Below are 22,282 nucleotides of genomic sequence, written 5' to 3'. Positions count from 1 at the left end.
TATATTTGTGTCTAATCCCAAGGATTGAACTGTGCATGCTTGAAACAGTAGTGAATCCATATGTATTTGAAGGTGGGTAAAGCTAGTTATTTGTTTTAGTGATGATCTTCATCTTAAAATTTTATTTGTATTTATCTCATTCTGAAATTTTATATTATTAACATGGGTTCATTTACCTTTAAAAATATTGTTGGATGCGACGTTAGTGTATTGACCTCCTTATGTCCGATTGAGACGTTAGTTTATTGATTTCGCCCTCCTTAATTTACCATAAAAAAAGTAATCTCTTTTAATATTATTTATTTTTATCGTAATACTCAAATCCAAAATCATTTTTTTATATAATATCTAAATTCATTATTGCAAAATTTCTAAATCAAAAAGATATCCATTGAATTAATATTCAATTAATAATATTATTGTTTCTGAATATATGAAATACATATTTCTTTTGGGTATAATTATCATCGACTGATTTGGATTGGGTAGGCGATGATGACCCTTCTAATTTAGTTTATTCCGTAAACACTGAAATTTAACTCACGGCCTTATTTAAAGGATTTAGTGTCTCATTCTACATGATCAAATAGTTGTTGGTAAAAATACATATTTATACCTAACGTTGATTCTAATGCCAACAATAAACCATCACCATCTTCATCATATGTGGAAAATCAGAGCCGAAGCCTTGCTCTTATCATAAATTCTAGAAGTGATGGGCGGAGAAAATGGCGGAGAGCTCCAATTCAACAACCGCCGCTTATCTTTCTTCCTCCAAAAGAGGCTACAACACCCCACCAACTCCCACCATCAAAAGTAAAACCCAAGAAACAACAATATCATATCCTTAAATTACTATTATTATAATTATATTAATGAGCAAGAAAACATCACAAAAGCTTCCATAAAAACAAAACGTTTGATGATCATCAGCTAGGCCCCTTGTGGGGGGTACTCTCTTGGTCACCAAAAGGACAAAACCCTAAGGGCACCCTAACGTGAAGACAACGAATAAGGTTAAAAGGAAGCCCCAAAGCAAATAAAGGACCCTTCGGCCTTAATTTTCATTGCTTATCCCTCCTTTAAGGCCCCCTCCTCTATAATATCTGTCTTCACCAAAGGAAAATAGTTAAAATTTTCACCCCATTGGAACCTTTAGTGATCATTAGCCAATGCTGCTTAGAAATCCCATTTCCAACACCAAAAGGTTCTTTCAAAGAACCCTACGAAGTTTCAAGTCTTTGTTCACCGGCACCGAGACCGAGCCTTACCATAAACTTCCCAAAACCTCTCCTTACAATCCTTATTCCTTCGCCGGCGTCGACATGAATCAAGAAACGAGTCCCCGAGACAAGTGGGACACCAACAATGGCAACCGGAACACGAGAATTCTTTTCACTCTGAGGGAAGGGAACAAGGGAAAAACACGAGAGGGTTCTGGTTCGAGTTCGAGTGAGAGACGAAGAAATGAGACGAGTTCATTGATGGCTCGAAGGCTGAAGGAGCTGGAGATGATGGATATGAGCGATGTGGATCAAGTTCTCGACATTCAAGAGATTCTCCATTATTATTCTCGACTCACTTGTCCTACTTATCTGGATATCGTCGACAAGTTTTTCATGGAGATGTATGCGGAAAATTTTGAAGCTTTGGGTTCTTCGAGTGTGGAATCGAGGACCAAGTATCGATCTCGGTGAGGTCCTGATTCAATCATTATTTCTTTCTTCCCTGACAGGTCAAGATTTAAAATTGTCGTACCTACTTTTGTGTATCTTTGTGTGTTTTTAGTTTTAATTTCCTTGAATGATGCCATTTATAATTATGACATGATTGTGAGACAGGACACGAGATTTAACTTTAACAAATGATTATGTTCTATCGTCATTCGTCTGTAATGGTGTCAACTGAGTGTCCATTTTCAGCCTGCCATTAAGCTCCGATGACCAACCAGTTTGGTTGAGCCTTGCTGTTTCTCATCTAAAGATGATCATGGGTTAAGGTCTTTGATGCGAACTCAATTTAAATATAATATTATCCTATATGTTATCCGATTTGATCCATACTTACGAATATTTATTCAGTCCAACTTTTAAGATAAAAATATTCATTCGAATCGATCTAAAATATTCATACACGTACTTATACAGATACATACACGCGCATGTACACGAATTAGGCACAGAGGCTCGAGACAATCAGTCCAAAGATTTCTTTTGCACTTTCATTTCTCTTATTATTACTTTTCAAATTTTATGTTAAAAATAAGCATACAAAAAAAGAAAATAGATAAAAACAAAGGGAATGAAAATTAAAAAAAAAGGTCAAATAAAATAAAATCCAAAACAAAATTAAAATTAAAATCAAACCCATTTAGTCTTCTTAAAGCCCAATAACTAAATCAAAGCTCAAAATTAAAATCAAATCCTAAACAAAAATAAATAAAAAGCCCTAAATATTGAGACCCAGTAAGCAATCATGGCCCCAAATCATGTTTGATTTATGTCGGCAATTTTATTCAATTGATTAATGATTCTTATGTGAAGTAGTTAAGGAGGAACATACAATCATCCTTAAACGAAGTGAACGAAGAAAATTCGTCTTCTTGAAAATTTTAAATTCTCATATATTAGTTGATTTGAAATTTTAATTTTTTTCTATATTTTAGATTTTTTATGTGTTTTTTATTGAGAATTTGTTTTCATCCTCTAAAATTTTATAAGTTCACTCTCTCTCATAAAATCTCGAGTCCGTTCATGAGAACATATAATTTAAGTTGTATGTGCGAACTTTTAGGAAATTATACTAGAAATTTTAGGAGGTACAAAATAAAATAAAATCAGAAAATGTAAAACTAAAACATCAAAAGAAAACATCGAAAAAAAATACAAAAATTTAAAATTTTCAGGAGATGCAACCGTCCTAAAACATCCTCTTCAATCCATTCTTGGAAGTAGTACGCCATTTAAAAATAATTATGATGTTGTTTTCATATGATTGAAATGGAATAATTAGAGAAAGGGCATTGAAGGAGAAATGTGATTAGAGTGAAAAAATCAAGTGACCTTAATGGTCAAAGAGAGTATTGTTTTCTCTAGAGGTTGTGGATTCAAGTAGCTATGTCTGTGAGTGTGTGTGCATTTATCAAAGGTTAACAGAAAATTATGAACAAATAATACTTCGTGATTACACATTACCGTTAAAAAATTGTGATTACAACTGAAATCATAGTTTTGTCCTTAGCTACCTCAAGTGTAACTCAAACTTCTTTCTATTCGTATATGTAATTGTCATTGAGTATCATTGAGTAAATGGTAACATATATGCCATCTTTTCCAAGAAAAACAATTTATATTTAATGATATTTTAATGTATTTTAAAAAGATGCAAGAATAAAGAATCTTTCTATCTGAATCCCACTCATCCGTTAGGTGGATCCCATTCTCAAATTCCCACTTTCTCATGGAAAAATGAAAACCCAAACTAAAGCTGGAAATGGAAACCTTTAAGACATGGAATCCGAAATGTTGCAGAGGATTTTGTACCTTATAATTAGTAGCTTTCTTTTCCTTGCAGATTCCACGTGAGATCCCAACAATAAGGTAAGAAGGACTAGTTTGCACTAAAAAGATACAAAAGGTGATGATAATGATGATCAAATGGGATTCACATTTCTCTTACCTTTAAGCAATCGAATTAGTAAAATTTTTTATAAGTATGAATTTCATTAATCATTCATTTACTCCATAAAATGCAAGTGTTATCGTTGAGCGACTGCTTATAAGAAATAATTATGCATTGATAACGAAATGTTAATTGAATTATGTGTTTCAAAGACGATGGAGGTAATACGAATATGGGTTAATTCAATTTATTAGGATTTATTAATGTTTTAGTAAACATTAAAGTCTGAGTCTCATCAATCGTTCATCTAATTAATGATACGTAGGTATGAGAGTTAGTTTAATGGTAGCTAGTTTAGTTGGCTAATTGGTGATACCTAAACCATATATGGGCACGAGCAAGAGCTGGAAGATCACATGGTAGTACAGAAAAAAAAGAGAGAGGAGATTTTGCTAAGAGGAAAGTGCAGGCTATCACTTTTTATAAATATAAAGTCGCCATACACTGGCCTAATGCTTCTGACGAGTCATGATCTGCTATAATTCTTCTTCGCCAGCGCCTGCGTGTCTTGGCCCTTTCATCTACGTAATAATTAAAGTGCATACACCGATACATGTACAACATAACTATACATACTGAATACCTAGTTGTTCGCTCAGTGCATAGATTTGGCTAGGGAGATTGTTCTTTACACTGGAGGAACACAACCCTGGAATTCAAGTATAGATTACCTTGAATCCCATATCTCGATTTTAAATAGAATTTGTTTAGCAGTGTTAAGGGACATTGTCCCACACTTTAAAGATACATTGAACTAGTGAAAGTTTAGCCAATACCCTTTTCTCTTATCCCTACTAGATCAGCTCTAAATCTTAAAAGGTACCCAATATAAAAAACTAGGGCTTAAGTAGCTTCTTTTAACTCATCATATACACGTATATATGTTGATATTTTTCATATATGCTTTAGGTTTATGTTTTGGTCCCGAGACTGTATCTCCCAACAATGTCTTTTCATATCTTCTTAATAATTATGAATGCAATGAGTCTTACCACTACTCGCAACACTTCTTGATAACTCATGGCATATTAACAACACTCTTTTGTTCTTCAAGATTTAAACATCTCCCTTTTTGTGATGTTAATATATAAGTTCACTCCAAAAGTTTAAAAGTACTTCTGGATCCGTCATTGAATATTTTATTTGATAAAATAACATATCAAAAAGTACAACAGCTATGATATTGTGCATTTGATCATAATAATGGAAAACGGTCCATTGGGATGGAGAAATAAGAATAGAAATAAGAGGGTTACTAGTAGTGTCATGCATGAATTATAGGACCACGAAGCCATAAAAGCAGTTAAAATCCATCATTGCAATATTTAGTTTTAGATGGTCCACATCCCACGGGAAAGCTGTGCACCATGTGTACGTAAGCTTGGGGGGCTTAGGGTCTGGTGAGTCGTTACTTGTATGCTCTATCGTATGTGGCTATCACATGTCGTCTGGACCATGCGAGCTGCTCATACCATATCTCTCTCTACCTGCTCAATCTGATTTATTTAATTAACATATTAGGACCAAAAATAGAATTTGACCATGAATCAAACCGTGTAATTATGAACATGTTTAAGGATCGAGCTACATTCTCAAACCCAAAGGTCCAATCGAAGTTTAGAAGGATTTAGATACAAATATTTGGTCCAGAAAATTACTTGTACAAAAAATTAGGTATGTTTAAAAATATGGGTTGGGCATGGACTTCAACATTCAAAATTTACAATTTTAATAGAAAAATTACATAAAATAAAATTTACACGAACTATATATCAAATAATAATTCAAAGGTCCAATCGAAGTTTAGAAGGATTTAGATACAAATATTTGGTCCAGAAAATTACTTGTACAAAAAATTAGGTATGTTTAAAAATATGGGTTGGGCATGGACTCCAACATTCAAAATTTACAATTTTAATAGAAAAATTACATAAAATAAAATTTACACGAACTATATATCAAATAATAATTCAAAATTTATTACATAAAATATCACTTTTTGACAACATATAAGATAATGATAGACCAACAAAAAAATTAAAAATTAGCTGACACTTATTCACATATGTAATGGGGTAAGGGGGAGGTAGGATAGTAGGCTGCCCCTAACGCCAGGTTGAGAGCAACTTCCGTAGGAGACCTTCTAATTATGAAATACCCTCCGTGGGACGGACTCGATCTCACGACTTCAAAATTAAGAGCCTTGTGCTCTACCAACTGAGCTGGATGGTTTATCAATGATATACCAACAAACCCTACTCTAAAAGAAGAAACTACTTGGTTATGGAAAACTGGGATATTTATAAGATATCCACACAATGATGAAGGTCAATATGTCCTAAAAACCCTTGGAAAAAGCTTAACTAGCTAGTTCTAACTTAGTTGACAAATACCACTTAAAACAACCTAACCCTAGGTAATTTTTTCAGTTCGACTAATATGCTTTCCATTGAAGGGCAATATCTTCAGCTATATTTTTTGCATCGAAGGAAGCCCCCAACAATCCACGCTTTGTAAACCCTACTGCATACAATCCACGTTCACCTTTCCAACCATTGGGGAATGGCTCCCGTGGCATACCATCTTTCTCTGAAAACAAATCTTTATCCTAATCAGCGAATAAAATATCAATCAGTCCAATTGATTAACTACTCGTAAATTAAAATTCGAGTTTGTATATAATCAAATTTTAAAAGGACATGAGTATGATTACTTTTAACCATTGTGGTACATTGCTTTTGTAACCGGTGGCCAAGATGATGGCATCAAAATTTTCCTTTGTCCCGTCTACAAATTCCGTGGCATGGTATGATATTCGCTTTATTCCTGGATAAACCTATACACGTTGCATAAACAAATTACGTTTAATTATAATTCTAGAAAATGAATCTAAACATATACGGTTAAAATGTGCATGTTATCGGAAACAAAATTACTTTGATGTGTCCACTCCTGATCTTGGCCAGTGTCCCGACATCCAGAACAGGTGTTTTGCCGGATCGACTCTTGAGCTCGAGAGGGCCGATCTTGGGCCGATGGAGGCCGAGCTTCTTAGTGTCTCCGAGCATGAAACGTGACACGTAAAGCAAAAATCGGTCGACGAGTCGCACAGGGAACCACTTGAGCAACCACAGGGACAATCCAAAAGTTGATCTGCCTAGCATCTCATGAGGCAAAACGTGCACCTGCAATCAAAGTGCAAAAAACAAGGCATTTTAAAAGAGAAAAGTGCTTCTAAAGATGTAAAAAGATGAGATGATAAATTAGCCCCCACACCCTCACATATGAATTTTCTTCCTCTAGGGCATAATATATATATATATATATATATATATATTTGAGGATTACCCGTTTACCCCGTATAAAACATTTTAATTTTGTACTATTAATGGGTGAAAATAGATGGTTGAGATAAAACATATTAGCATTCTTACCGAGCCTCTAACAGCGAGTGATGGACGAGCATCACAGTTGCAGAGATCCAAGGAGACCTCCATGCCGGAGTTCCCACATCCGACCACCAAAACATCTTTCCCTCGGAACAAGCGGCCACTTTTGTACGAGCTCGAGTGAAGTATAGGCCCAACGAAATCATCCATTCCGTCAATCTTCGGCACCACTTCATCAGCATTCTCCCCGGTCGCCACGACCAAGAACCTCGACACATACTCGATCTCCTCCTCTTTCACCCCCGATGTCTTAACCCTCCAAAACCCGCATCGGTGATCGAATTCGGCACTCACGACCGTTTTTTGGAAAACCGGCTCTAGACCAAAATGTTCCTTGTACGACTCCAAATAAGCCACGAACTGTTTTTTCGCTGGATAAGTTGGGAAATTATCGGGGAATGGCAAAAATGGTAGCTGACAGAATTGTTTGGGAAGATGAAGACAAAGACGATCATAAGTTTTTAGCTTCCACAGAGAAGCGATACAGTTTTCCCTTTCGAGGATCAAGCTAGGGATCCCTCTTTGTTTGAGACAAGCCGCGGTGGCTAGACCCGACGGACCAGCACCGATAATAACAGGATATGGCACCCATATACACTTCGATACAGAAACCATACTCTTGTTAAAAGGATCATGGACTCTTTTCCCTTCAATTTCCTTTCTACATTCCATGGAATCAAATTAAAAAAAAAACAGTTTTGAATGAATCAAAAGCTTTATATTATCTACAATTCCTGGAATTTTCGTAAGTACGAATTGAAATAGTCTACACTTATTCACAGTTTTGAAAAACAAGGTTGAAAAAGAAGCTGCTGAAATATATATTAAGTAGCTGGTTGACGATGAAATCGAACCAGGGCTCTGACATTATAAATACATGTATGAGTTGGTGAGTGAAGTACGAAACTTAAATAAAGAAAAAATAAATTTTTTTTTATATCATAGTAATAACTAACATCAACCAACAATAACAAGAAAAAGAAGAGAGCAATTGTTCTCAAGTATATAGGATATTGCCAAGGTTTTAAATCTTGTTCGCGGTCAATGCGGATATCGCGATTGTGAATTTTTTCAATCGAGTTGATTCTTTTAAAAAAAACCTGTTTTTTTAAATAGCATAATAATAGCAGAATAGCGGTCCGTTATTTCTGCGATTGACCGTGTCCGCCGCTATTAGTGTGACCCAGCTTCACACCGTTATTTTTTGTGATAGCGGTTTCGGACACCGCCGTGATCACGATATAACGGTCGTGACACCGTTATTCGGTCGCTATTTAAAACCCTAAATATAACTATGTGCATAGAGGGGAAATCAGTGTTGATGGCACTACTCAAACAAGGAAGGTCAACCAGTGTCTAGAATGTGGATATTTTCTCGAGCATTTTCGTAGAAAGGCAATGCTTTCATTTGAAGCTTTGCTCTAACATGGTCCTACACACACTTTTGTTCCTTTCCAAGAGAATCTATAAAGAGCCATACATACATACATTATTTTTTATCATTCTTGAATCACTTAGAACATGCCATAATGCATATGTAACATGCTTCATAATACTGCTTAACATAACATACATAAATTTAACATGCAAAGTCAAAATTTACACAAAAAGTCAAATTAAGCACAAATCACCTAACCATTTTATGCATCCTAAAGGCCTAACATATTATGTACACTTATTAACACATGCTTAAATGATCAAAACACTTGATTAAGACACATAACATAGTCCTACACACACTTTTGTTCCTTTCCAGGGGTACTACAAAAGCTCATTATGAGAACGATCTTCTCAATCCAATTATATCAAGATTCAAACTTTTAATCTTACTTAGAAAATTTAATTTATAATCTAATTAAACCAACTGATTATCAAAACATACATTATTAACTCTATAGACTATAGTGGACTAATTTTATATTGAATTATAGTTCATAGATGTCTCTCTAAAATACTAAATTAGTTTGATGCGAGATACATGATACTTATTAATACCCATATATATATATATATATATATATATTAACATAAGAAAAGTGTATCAAATAAAATTTTTTATTATTTAAATATTTATTGTATATATATAATCTTTTAATTTAAATATTTTACATAAATTATTTAATATATAATAGTATTTATTATATATATGAATATTGTTGGTTTAATTATCCATTTTATCCAAGTCTATTTCTATAATCCTAATCAATATTTTTTTCATCCAATAGTAATATTTATTAATAACCATATATATATTTATTTAAATAAATAATAGTCCATTACAATGAGACTTAATTCTTTTAGTTTAAGTCTATTCAAACTGAAACATAATTATATATTAGTTAACATAATTATGTATATTTTTTACATCGAAAAACGTTTTAGTATCTAAAGAAATTTTCGCTAAAACAAGTGTCTAATGTTTTTATCGGACCATAACCTTCCCCCTTCCCCATTCCCCTTCCATAGTCACCGACCGGCCAACCGTGACCGTTAACGCCGCCTTCATAAGCACCGACGTCGACCCCCGAGCAAACCCTTGTTGACCTTTCGTCGTAAACTGCCACTGTTTTTCATGGAGAGCGTTCAAAGGTTCGTCAGCTTTTAAGTCACCGTCGTTGTTTTTCGTCGATTCCAATCAATCCCAACGCCCATAAGCCATACCGTCACCACCATTCGAATCACCGTGCAATTCCGATCAAAACCCAAGTGGTCGGCGACGATGGTGGTCCGTGATGGACGACGAATGTTGGTAATGGGGTTAAAATGAGATATTATGGTTTTTTAGAGTTTTTTAAATTTCATTAAAATTTTAGGTTTTTTATAAATAAATAAATTAAGATTTTTTTAAATAATATTTTTATTATTGAAAAATTTTAAAAAAATAAACAATACAATGGCATGCATAAATGAGAAAACGTTACGAACATATTTTTAACAAAAAAAATCTTTAGTCAATAAAACGTTTTTTGAGGTAAAGTTTGAACACTTTTGTAGTAAGTCTACTCTAACTTAAAAGCTTATGGTTTTTCAGTATAACAATAGTGAATTATAGTTGAAAGAGTGATTGTCGTTGTTAATGCTTTCTACCCTTCAAAGTTGCTTAGGTTCATTTGTTTGCTCTTTGTGTGTTTTTGTATGTATAGTTTTTTGCTTTTGTTGATTATGCATTTCGTCCCTTTGTCAGTGTGGTTCTTTATATATCGTGTGTTCTTTCTTCAGCCTTTCATATACTCTTTTCTTCCATTTAGGTTAAGGAAATTTTTAAAGAGATATACAATTAGGCTTTATTTAAAATTTTTATGCCGAGCCAAAAAAAATAGTGAACTGTGTTTTACTTATAGGGGTTTACCAAACACTCAAAAATCTGCTATAATTTATTTGTTGTTAGAAGTTTGTGCTAGGTTTTTTAGTCGTTATGTTGTTTTGATCGTGTTGACATGGTCGTTTTGTTAATTTCTCTTGTTTTGTCGTTATTGTTGGGGTGTAATTCAATGCTCATTTTTGTGTTCGGCTTCATGGATGCATTATTTTACAACATTTTCGCCCCGATCAATCTTGTTAATATCAATAAAATTAATTTTGTATACAAAAAAAAACATCGTCAAATTTCAATAACTATAAATCATTTGATCAATATGATCATCGAAGGAGCTAAAATTAACCATAATCCTCACTCAATCCTTGTTGTTGGAAATTTCTAGAAGTAAGAATGACAACTGTTTAATCCAAATCTCGATCGAGCGGTCTGGATCATTCAACCAAACAACTTCCTCGTGTGCAATATACGCGTGACACTTCAACTTCTTCACGCGTCAGACATGCTGAATCATGGTGAGCTCCACGCATCGGCGGTGACCCTTCAACTCATTTACACTAGCAGCTAGGAAAGTTATCAACACCACATATAGTGAACTTTTTTGATCCTCATATCCTCACGAGTGAGATGCTATCAACAGAAAATATTCGGCCCAACAGAAGCAACAACAGAAGGTCTCCCAGCAATGTACAATCAAGTTTTGATTTGTTGAGATTCTCTCAACCCTCTTTATAACCCTAAAAAGTTAGGAGTGAGATTAAAATTTTTAAAATTATGAATGGTGACTGACGTGACACAGCTTCATTAAAGTTGTTCAGAGTATTTTAAAATAGAAATGACTATCCAGGTCAGTTGGTAGAATAAAAGGTTCTTAACCTTGAGGTCGTGGGATTGAGTCTTATAGAGGACATTTCATAATTTGGAGGTCTCCTACGAAAGTTGGTCTCAACCTAATGTTGGGGGCAGCCTACTATCTTACCTCCCCCTTACCCCATTACATATGAGAACAAGGGACAACTAAAAAAGAGTATTTTAAAATAGTTTTTTTAATCTAAATTTATACTTACATTAAAGGGGATTCCGTAATCGGATCCATATTGCGTTTGTTTCACGAAATATAAGATTACTAGTAGGAATAAAAGATTACCGAATAATAGGATTACTGAGAATGTTGTATTTTGTGTTTGGTTGGTTTAGCAGGAATGTAAGATTACAATGTTTGGTTAAAAGAATAAAATATTATTGAAATGTATATTTTACTAAATTTTTCTTATTATATATATTTGTTTTTTAACAAGTTGAATTTACTATAATATTATTATAATTAATTTATATATTTTCTTTAAAAAAATTAAATTCATAAAATTTATATAATTTTTTTACAAAATTAAAAAGATAAATAGGTTTAATGAAAGAGTAAAATTTTATTTTAACCCTTGACTTCATATAAAATTTTAATTATAGATTTTTTTTGTAAATCTAAAATAGGTTAAAGATAAATTTGTAATTTAACATTCGTAGAATTTTTATTATTCAACGACAGAAGAAATATATTTTTGAAGAAAAAAAATTAAGGGCATTTTAGTCCAAAACGCCGTAATCCAACAATACCCAAGGGAATGGAGGTAATCACATTCCCGATAATATATCCCTAAAATATCACTATTGGTAATAAAAGATTATCGGGACTGGGAATGTTGGCCAACCAAACAGGGGAATGAGGATTTCATTCCCCTAATAATAAGATATGACGTGAACCGAATAGCTCCTAAGAGGGTTTATGATTTTGGATGGGTAGGGGATATTCACTTAAGGGTTTTCATATTTTTTTTATTTTATTTTGGTCTTATTTTGTATTTCTTTTAATTTTGGTTTGAAATTTTACCTTGTTTCGTGTTAGTCTTGTGTTAGTATTTTATTTTGATTTTTGGCGAATTTTTATTTAGAATTTTTATTTTATTTTATTTCAATTTAACTCTTTTCCTTGTATTTGTACCATCATATGTAATAAGAAAATGATGAGCTAGCACTAATACTGTTCCATTTCATACATTGATTCAATACATCAAAAAGTATGCATTCAGCAAAACTTCTCAGCTTTTCTGCACAATGAATGATGTTCATAAAACAGAATAAATTAGCAACTAAATGCTCCAATCATTTAGGAATCCTGCAGAAAACATGGTTTGCAATACATAGTGGGATGGTAAATGAGAATCATAGGACACTATTTCAAGCGTCAAAGTCCCCATTTTTGCTTCTCACAAACAGTCCCACTATCCATTGTCCTTTCAAACACAATGAAAACCAGCCAATGCCAATGGTAAAATCTCTCCATGTCTCCACCATATAAATATGCCCCACAGTTTCATTCTTATTTAACTCATTACATATATGTTCAGTATCTTACAGATACCAATTAGATTCCTTTCTCCAAAAGTATTTCTGATGAAGCATGCAGTAAAAGTGAGTTGCCACGCTTTCCCCTTTTTGCATGCTTTCCATATCATGCGCACAAGTTATGGACTCTGATCCTTAATTACTTAAGTGAACCCAACATGTAATAGTCCACACTGCAATTAATATTTACAAAAAAGGAGAAGCTACCATATGATGACGTGTGACTCTGACAAGAGGTATGGCATATAAGTCATCTATGGAGCAAGACGGTGCCATTTGTGCTTGTCAATGTTGATGTTGAGAACCTATTAAACGTACTCCGTTGTAAAGTATAATTTTGTTTTCTAGAAGTCTCGGGTTCAAACAATTGTGCTTGCAAAGTGTGTGTGCGTTGTCAATGACTAATAAAGACTCTGAATAAATATTCTACAGATCTCTCTCGAAAGGATACAAAGATCTTATAAATACACACCTTATAGATCATTACGAGTAGACTACATGAACACCATATATATGCACACTCTAATTGGATCATTACGAGTAGACTGCACACTGCGGTGTTTTTTGGAGTGGGCCTAAAGGGATATCAGCAGTTGACTCGATGATGAAAATATTCTCTACCTACATGAATAGATGTACCATGGGAATTGTTACACAGTCAACTTTGAGAAACATCAGCTCATTTTCATTAACTTGAAAAGTGTTTTTCTTTTTCATAGTTTCCAATGATTCAGGGTTTGTTCCATTGAGGTAGCTGATTTGAGACCATCGATAGTGGACATTATCGGGAGCTAGCATGTTCCACCCACGTGTAGCATTAGATTGATTCAGAATCTAATCTCCACTTTCTATGTATATAACTCATATTTTCCACATATAGAAGGCCATGCCTTGTTTCCAATGCATCTTGAGATGTATATATGTATGTATGTAGGCATGGAATAACATGAATGGGATGATAATGCACTTTGGGATTTGCAGCAAATCACAGACAACAATTGGATTTCTATACGTAATTGCTATCATTTTATGTACTAAATTCACACTGAAAAGCAGCCGATTTCAGTCGCACAAAATTGGAACATGTTTCTAAATATTATATAGTTTCATATCAGACAGGTACAAGCTACAAAGGGTAATTAGACATCTACTTGAATGGCATCAAAGGCAGTCAATCTTTTCAGGGAGAATATGATGGTTAAAGGCATTAAACTTTTTTTAATTCAGATATTAGGTCAAACTTTTGTTTTAAAATTGATTCCTTATTAATTATGTATTGTCTCAATATTTAGAAATTATGAATTCGAACATAGCTATAAATTATGATCTCTTGATGCATGAATGTAGATTTAATTAATATAGTGAACCCTATTTGAAAATAAAATATTTAAATAATTTTTTACGGAAAAAAATTAACATCGTAGTTTGATTTTCCTATCATACATAGAAATCTTTTGTAAACAAAAAATTAACCCCAAGAGACGGATTAAAATCTAAATATAAATTCTCGAACTTCGATATTCATCAATAATCATAATTAATTTTAGAAACACTTAACATAAACTAAGATTTAAGATTATATAACATTTGTTCACAGAATCTAAATCATTTGGCGTTGAAACATTCATACTCCAATATATGTGATACTCGAACCCGGGACTTCAAAGAATAATAATAATTCCTTAACCACTTAAGTTGTTTGGTTCATATCAATTACTTAATTAAGAATTGGACATTTCATTTTTCTATTTTAACTACCAACATTACCATACAGCTTGATGCAGAAATATCATCCAATTAAGCATATTCTCTTTGTGAAGATAAGATCTTTCTTTGCACTATGTGAGATGTAGAATTATTTATAACATTATTTCATAATTCATATTCCTACACCAAGGGAGCATTGAGGTACTATATATGAACAATGTTTTATTCTTTCTTCTTCCATTACTACTTTGTTAGAAATGGGGAATCATTAGTTATGCAAATGGAGATAGGTTTAAATAGAAAATGGAAATGCAAATAAAATAAATTAATTTACCCACATTATTTCCTTGAGGTCTATCAAAGATTCCATCTTTGCAAAAATGTTCAAACATTTCATCTAATGAAAAACATGGGATGAGGCAAGGACATACGCATAATTGTATATTTGGGAGGGGCGAATTTATAAAATTTTAAGGAGGAATTACTTATAAAATTTTAGGTTGAGACAAAAATATATTTTCAATAAAAAAATACAAAATATATAAGAATTTAAATTTTTTAGGGGGGCGACCATCCTCTCAGTCCATCGGAAAAGGCCATGTCACTGCCCTAATTACACACACCATAATTATTTTCTTAATATTCATGTGTATTTGATTTACAAATTTTAAAGCTAAGAGTTGGGGCCGGCTCGCTGCTAAAATTGGGCTCACGAAGGAAACCGGATGGGTTTCCAGGGAAAACGAATAAACCAGAATTTCGGCTCTTAAGAAAAGTCTCGACACCCAAATTGGCTAAGGTGGACATATTCAGAAATTAACCCAATTTTAATTAACAATTAGGTTAAATTCTGGTATTTAGTGATTAAATTTATATAATAAATAAATATTTTATGTTATCAATAAATTTTATAGAATAAGAGTTCTTCGTGATAAAGTAATATGCTTTATATATATATATATATGTATTTATTTTTAATGTTTATTTCGAGGTTACGGTTTAATGTTTTGAATAATTTATAATCTCTATGTTTATAGTAAGATTTTTTTTTTCTCATCCTTAGATATAGATAACGAGAGTGAATCATTTAAATATTACTTTTGTTTGTGCGCGAGTAAATCATAACTATTTATCTTTAGTGTTCATTTTATTGTTATCATCTACATAAAGAATGATACACAAATTTATATTTTCAAATGAAACATAAAATCAGTGACCAAATTTTAAATTTTTTAAAATCAAATGATCAAACTAAAAAATTATTGGAAAATTAAGTGACAAAAATATAATATTCTTTTCAATTGTCAATTACTTTTAAATTTCATAATCCTACGTGTGTAGAAAGTACATTGCATGTCAAATGGCACATCGAAATGTAGAAAAAGCAATCGATTAAATCAAAATTCTTTTAATCATGAGATGTCGGTGTGACGATTGTTCACTTCTTCTATTAATTATTAGATCAAAAGTTTAGTTTTCGTCATGAAAATAAAACATATTTCGTTTGTTCATCAACAATAATATTTTAAATATTTTTAAAAAATATGGAGTGATTATTATGATAATATATATTGAGAATATTTTTGAATTAGTAATAACACGCGCAGGTGGGATTTCTCAAACCACAACCTCTGAAACATAAAATATTATGTCTAAAACCGCAATTAAACCTAAATGTGTGATTCTTATTTTATCCCTCCAATTAGGGATGACAACGGGCCGGGTTCGGACCGGGTATTGGTCCCCCCGTCCTTGTTACCGTTTAAAAAACCCGTACTCGTCCCCGCTTAAAAAACCACGGGATTTAAACGGGGATCCCCATTGGGTAATCGGGAAAAACCACGAGGAAACGGGTATCCCCGTTTAGCAGAAATGGTTATTTAAACAGGTATCGGGCCGGGTATCGGGTCGGTATATATATTTAAATTATATATATAAATATTATATATATTTTAAAATTTAAATTAAATTTATTAATATTATATATATATATATAATAATTATTTTTAATATTTATCGGGCCAGGTATTGGGACGAGTAATCGGGTAATTAGGACGGAGATTACTAAATCCGTCCCCGTCCCCGTTTAACATAAATGATTTTTCCCGTTCCCGTTTAACATAAACAATTTTTCCCCATCATTTAATTCGATTTTTCTGTCGAATTCGAATTTTTTTTCCATCCCTACCTCCCACAACACACTCCCTCACCTGTCTCTCTCTCTTTCTCTCTCCCAAATAAAGAAAAAAATAAAGAGTCTTGACTCTTGAGAGGCGAATGGGGCCCACTCCCTTCCTATTATTGACAAAACGATGGGACCCACGTTCCTTATTCTATCATACCCGAAAGGAAATTGGGTCCCACGTGATCCACCCCTCAGGTTATTCTGTCGTCATTCTAGTTTTGTAATTTTATACCGAAAGGAACGGTAGTATCGGTTGGTTGGAGTGGTTTGATTTAAATTTTTTTTTTCTATTTTTATCTGATCTGACTTTAATTTAAAATAATTAATTCAACTAAAATTTGAATTAATTTTTGAAATAAAAATCCGTATTTGACCGATCTGATTTATTGATTATCATAACACTAATGATATTGTCTTAAAACATTAGACAAAGCTGAACCCACTATATTGATGACTATCTAGCTCAGTTGGTAGAGCACAAGGTTCTTAACCTTGAGGTCGTGGGACTCAGAGGGCATTTCATAATTCGGAGGTCTCCTACGGAAGCTGTTCTCATCCTGGTGTTGGGGGCAGTCTACTATCTTACCTCCCCCTTACCCCATTACACATGGGAACAAGGGCCAGCCAGCCTTGTATAGACTGTTATAAGTGCCACTATATCTTAATCCAAATATCTAACACCATCGCAAAATCCTCAGTTGATGTTGAACTAAAAAAGTATTATGAAATTCAAAATTCTTCATACACCATTTTTAAAGATTTAAAATAGTTTTTAATTTGATTTAAAATTATAAACATATTACTCAATTAAAATATTATTTCAATTGTGTTGTTATGTTGTTAGAATTGAAACGTACGTCTAATATGACATGTTATAATAACATTTTCAATCATCAAAACTTATACAGTCTATTAATTTTATCATAAAACTTAAAAAGGGTTTAATTTTTATCTTAATTCCTAAATTTTAGATAAAATACTAATATCACCCTTTTGTTAAACTCAAAGTCATTTAAGGACAAATTATCAATTTATCCCTTACTCTTGGTGCCAGGGATGGATTCTTCGACCTCCATTTTTTCAGCTGCTCGTGAAGACTACCCATCAATGGTCGACGATGAAGATCAGTTCGGCCTTCTCAGCACCGAGCACCAACAACACAGCTCGTAGGAAATCGTGTGCAGTTGCAAAGCTGAGATGGAACAAACCTGCAGCATTCAGGGTTTCAACGAAGACTTGTTGGTGAAGAAGAAGACCAAGAGTAAGGGGTCAATTGATAAGTTGTCCATAAATTACTTTGAGTTTACAAAAAGACCCATATTAGTATTTTATCAAAAGTTCAAGGGTTAAAACAAAAATTAAACCCTTTTACTAACTTATCATTTATCAAACTAACGACACATAACGGCCAAAACATTATAAAACAATAATGAGTAACTAAAACTTATCTTTTCTAAATTTGAGGAGCAAAAATTTACAAATATGAAATGTAAGATCCCATTCCCGTAGTTTACCCAAAATTTAATGATAAAATGACTTGTTTTTAATAATATTATATTTATAACTTAAAAATGAATTATTTATTATTTAAATGATAAAATGAATTGTTTTTAATAATATTTTAATTAAAACATATTACTATATATTATCATATTGAATAAGTATTTTCTTTTATTGGCGGGTTTTGTTTGACTTTGCACTGATTAAGAAAAGTCAATTAATCTTAATTAATTAATTAGTTGAAGCTTTTGCATTTACTTTCACATGGGCCATGTGATTAGTGGAGAAGGAGACGACGAACCATTCCATCGCTCGTTTATACCACGCGCATAGAGCTTGATGCTGGAATAGTAAGGGACAATCGTGAGGGATCGACTAATTACAAATTATATTTTATTTAAAAATAATTTATCATTCTAACACCTATTGCAAATTATTTTTTAATTTAACAACTTTTCATTCCACGTAAGAAAAAAGTTTTTCTACGTAAATTACTTTCTATGAGAAGCGTTTTTTTTAAAAAAAAGTTTTTCGTAAAAAGAGGTCTTTTGTTTATGCGACATAAAATAGTTAAAATTTACTAAATTTAGGTTGAAATAAGAAAAAGGAAAATATAAGTAAAAATATGGAAAAAGTATATGAATTTTGTCTAAAAATAACAAATGCGTGTGATGCGTATCAAAGACACACAATTGCAAGAGCACGAGTCGTGTGATGGTGACAACGCACGAGTCGTATGACAACGACGACACACATGTATTAGTCTTATTTCAATCGCTCAATAGATACATATTTAAAATGTTATATTTAAGCACTTGAAAATCCATATATATGCCCATAATCTATAGAACATGTGATTAAAAGTCCTTTAAGTATGAATTGTTTAAAAAAAGTAAGAAAAAATATATATCTAAACAATATGAGCTAATATACGTGTATCGTTAATGTTGCTCGGTTCGATTCGTGCTTGTGCTCGTGCAATTACGTATTTTCAACACGCAATGAAAATGTTTATTTTTTTTATAAAATTTATATAATTTTCTATCATAATTTTGGTTCCTATTTCTTTTCTTTCACTTCAACTCAACTTAAAAAGAGTTATAACACAAAAAGATGCAAAACTGAGAAATAATTTGAAATGAGTATTAAAATAAATAAAAAATTTAAATTGATATATTTAAGTAAAAAAGTTTGATGAACTGTACACCAAAAATAAAATATATTAATCATATTAATTAGTTTAAGCATATAACCTATATTATTCAAATATCTCTATGTTTAAGTATATTTAATTTTTATATTTTATATAATGTATTGATGATAATATTAAAATTAAGTCTAATTCAAAATTATACATAGTTTTATTATTTTATTAACAATTTCTTTGATAAAATAAGCTTTTCATTAACCTTGTAATTAATTTTTTTTTTATACAAAGCAAAAATAAAGTAAAATAGAAACGCAAAATCTAAAACTAAAAACAAAATCATCATACTATAAGAAAAAATCCAAGATAAATCATGTGACGGAACTAACTAAAAGCCACCCTCTAATAGTGAAAATGGATAAGGCGGTCGTGGACGCGCCTCCATCCATGCCGCCGCCATTTCTCCTAAATAACCCACTTGCCCGTTCCTATAGCCATAGCCCGCTACGCTATTCGTGGACGGCGAGTTCACCGCCATGCTGTTTCCAATCATCGTCGGAGTCATCATCACCGCCGGCAATTGGCTTGTTACCGTGGCGCAACTATAGTTCATCTGTTGTATATTTTGTCCCAATAATTCTTTCGAGTCCTGACCCCGCGAAGGCGATGATTGATAACTCGAGCCACAGAACCCAATTTTCGGGGACGAAATGACTCCCGGAAGACCATCTTCTTCCTCTTCGGATTTCACCGAATTGTTACAAGAGACGTTCGGCTTCATCATCATCAACCGCCTCTTCTTGTCGGCGTTGAGCTGCCGCGTCCGTTCCTTCTCGAGAATCATACGGGGAAGCAAATCGGGGTCTTCGACGACTTTGTGGAGGAACGCCATCATTTGTTGCGGCTGTCTCTCGGTGGCTTCCAAACGCTTGTTCATCTCTTGCAGCTCTTGTTCCAACGAATTTTGCTCCTCTTTTAGCCGCGCTATTTCCATCACTATTTCTTCGTCGTCTAATTCCTCGGCCTTCACTTGCATGTAAGAACTCTTATTATGCTTCCTCCTCCCTATGTTCTTCAACAAATGCTTTTGCCCTCTCAGAAACCATTCGTTGGCGAATTCCCACTTATCCGGATCCACCTTCTTGAAACCCTAAACACAAACAAACAACGCAAGAACATGAAAACCGTCGGTAAAAGATAAAACAAGTTCATATATATAGGTTAATTATATATCGACTTACATAAGTATTAAGCTGGCGAACGAAGCTAGAGAAATTGTTGTGCTTGAAGTAAACAGGCAAGATCCTTTGAGAGAAATCCAAAGGGTCAACGACTATGAAACTATTATTAGCTTTACCCCAAGTGATCAAACCATGAGTCATCGGATCATTGACCATCTGATAAGTTTTAGCGACGAATGGCACGACTATATTAGGATTATTGTTGGCCTCCATTTTATCAAAAACACAGAAAACTAAACTCTTTTGATTCTCTGCCACAGAGACCAGAGAGAGAATGAGTGAAGGGTCTGGTTTTTTTTTTCTATCCTTTTTCTTGGGGGTAGAACCGTAGTATATAAAGCAAGGCATTGACTAATTTACAGTGACGGAAAAGGGAGATGTCGTGGCTAAAAATCAGGACGGGTTTGATATTTCCTTTGGGTAACGAGCTGGGTGACCCACGTTGCTCCGGTTTTATCATCCTTTTTTGATCCCGATGGTTTAGATATTTTTGGGTGGTGTTCACGCGCGCGCGTCCCCTCGTGGGTATAAACAAATTGTAGCTAAAAGGACAAGCCAAGTATAGTTTGTAGCTAAAGAATTTACTTATTCAAACTTTGTTGGAGTTTAATTTAAAATTATAATGTCTCGAGAGTCTCTTAAGAGCAATCACTAGGTTTTATAGAGTTGAGAGGATCAACAATACATTTTATCTTTGAGATATCTATTTGTTAATGAAAACAAATTGACTTTAGTTCATTGTTGGCCAAATTTAGATATAGCCAAGAGTGGCTTGGTTGGGTGACTGAGGAAAGGAATCCGGTTTAATTTCGGCATATTTTTTGGTTCGGGACCGAAGACAGAGTGCTTTGCTCTCGTGCGTTGGCGTAAAACCCTATTTTGTTACAGGAAGCAGGTGTTAACTTCCTATTGGTCCACGTCTAAATCCTATAATTTTTTTATTACTTTTGGACTGCTGCTTGCTCATTGGGGAGCACATTTGAATACTCCCAAACCTATTGCTTTTCTCCATCTTGTATTTTATACACACACCCTGGGCTGAGTCGGGTTTGGGTCCGGTTTCAGTCAATTCGATCTGATCTAAAAATTTTATATTCTTCATCCGATTCGATCCGAAAAAATATATACCATTTATCCGACTTGAACCCGACCTGATTTTTTATATAAAATCTGAATTCGATCGGATCCGAAATAATAATAAAATTATTATTTTTATTCAATAAAAAAAGTAATTTAATCGAAAAAAATAAAATATAAAGGGATATTATTTTAGTTATTCTTAAATATATAAGGTAAAATTATTTTTTCCAAGATCGGGTCGGATCGGGTAATTTTTACCCTAAACCTGAATCCTATCATATCCAAACATCACCCTTAAAAAACTCAACCCTACCCAACCTGAACCCAATTTTTTTTAAAAAAAAAAATGACCTGTTGAGTTCTGGTCCCATGCCCATCCCTACCCACACCCCTTATATATTTTAAAAATATATCTTTAATGATATAAGATTTAGGGTTAAAAAGATGGAGACGAATCATACGATAATGTCACAAATCGGTAGTAAAATGTAAAAGATCTAATAAAGTTTTTCTTGGAAAAATTTTAAACATAAATAAATCAATAAATCGTTTAAAGATATCTAAAATCTAAATTAT

At 33.0% G+C, this 22,282-nt stretch overlaps 3 protein-coding genes across 3 annotated transcripts; 1 reads left to right on the top strand and 2 right to left on the bottom strand.

Moving 5' to 3' along the window:
- The first annotated feature begins 986 nt into the window (after positions 1-986).
- LOC120156635 lies at positions 987-1,986 on the top strand. Its single transcript, XM_039167931.1, has one exon. It carries the CDS (start codon positions 1,173-1,175, stop codon positions 1,695-1,697), a length of 525 nt encoding a protein of 174 aa, XP_039023862.1. The 5' UTR covers positions 987-1,172; the 3' UTR covers positions 1,698-1,986.
- Positions 1,987-6,115: 4,129 nt separating this feature from the next.
- LOC120156593 (indole-3-pyruvate monooxygenase YUCCA2-like) lies at positions 6,116-7,802 on the bottom strand. Its single transcript, XM_039167891.1, has 4 exons — positions 7,116-7,802; positions 6,618-6,866; positions 6,395-6,517; positions 6,116-6,289 (listed from the first exon to the last, which is right to left on the bottom strand). Exons 1-4 carry the CDS (start codon positions 7,800-7,802, stop codon positions 6,116-6,118), a joined length of 1,233 nt encoding a protein of 410 aa, XP_039023822.1.
- An 11,905-nt stretch (positions 7,803-19,707) lies between these two features.
- On the bottom strand, positions 19,708-20,865 carry LOC120156725 (heat stress transcription factor C-1-like). The gene is made up of 2 exons (XM_039167990.1): positions 20,627-20,865; positions 19,708-20,535 (listed from the first exon to the last, which is right to left on the bottom strand). The coding sequence occupies exons 1-2, from the start codon at positions 20,837-20,839 to the stop codon at positions 19,774-19,776; spliced, it is 975 nt and encodes a 324-aa protein (XP_039023921.1). The 5' UTR covers positions 20,840-20,865; the 3' UTR covers positions 19,708-19,773.
- Between the last annotated feature and the right edge of the window lie 1,417 nt (positions 20,866-22,282).

The sequence above is a fragment of the Hibiscus syriacus genome, unplaced genomic scaffold (genome assembly GCF_006381635.1).
Source record: "Hibiscus syriacus cultivar Baekdansim isolate YM2019G1 unplaced genomic scaffold, ASM638163v2 tig00111234_pilon, whole genome shotgun sequence".
Taxonomy (NCBI): domain Eukaryota; kingdom Viridiplantae; phylum Streptophyta; class Magnoliopsida; order Malvales; family Malvaceae; genus Hibiscus; species Hibiscus syriacus.
Note: the sequence above shows the minus strand (reverse complement) of the source record. Positions and strands in the feature narration are given on the sequence as shown.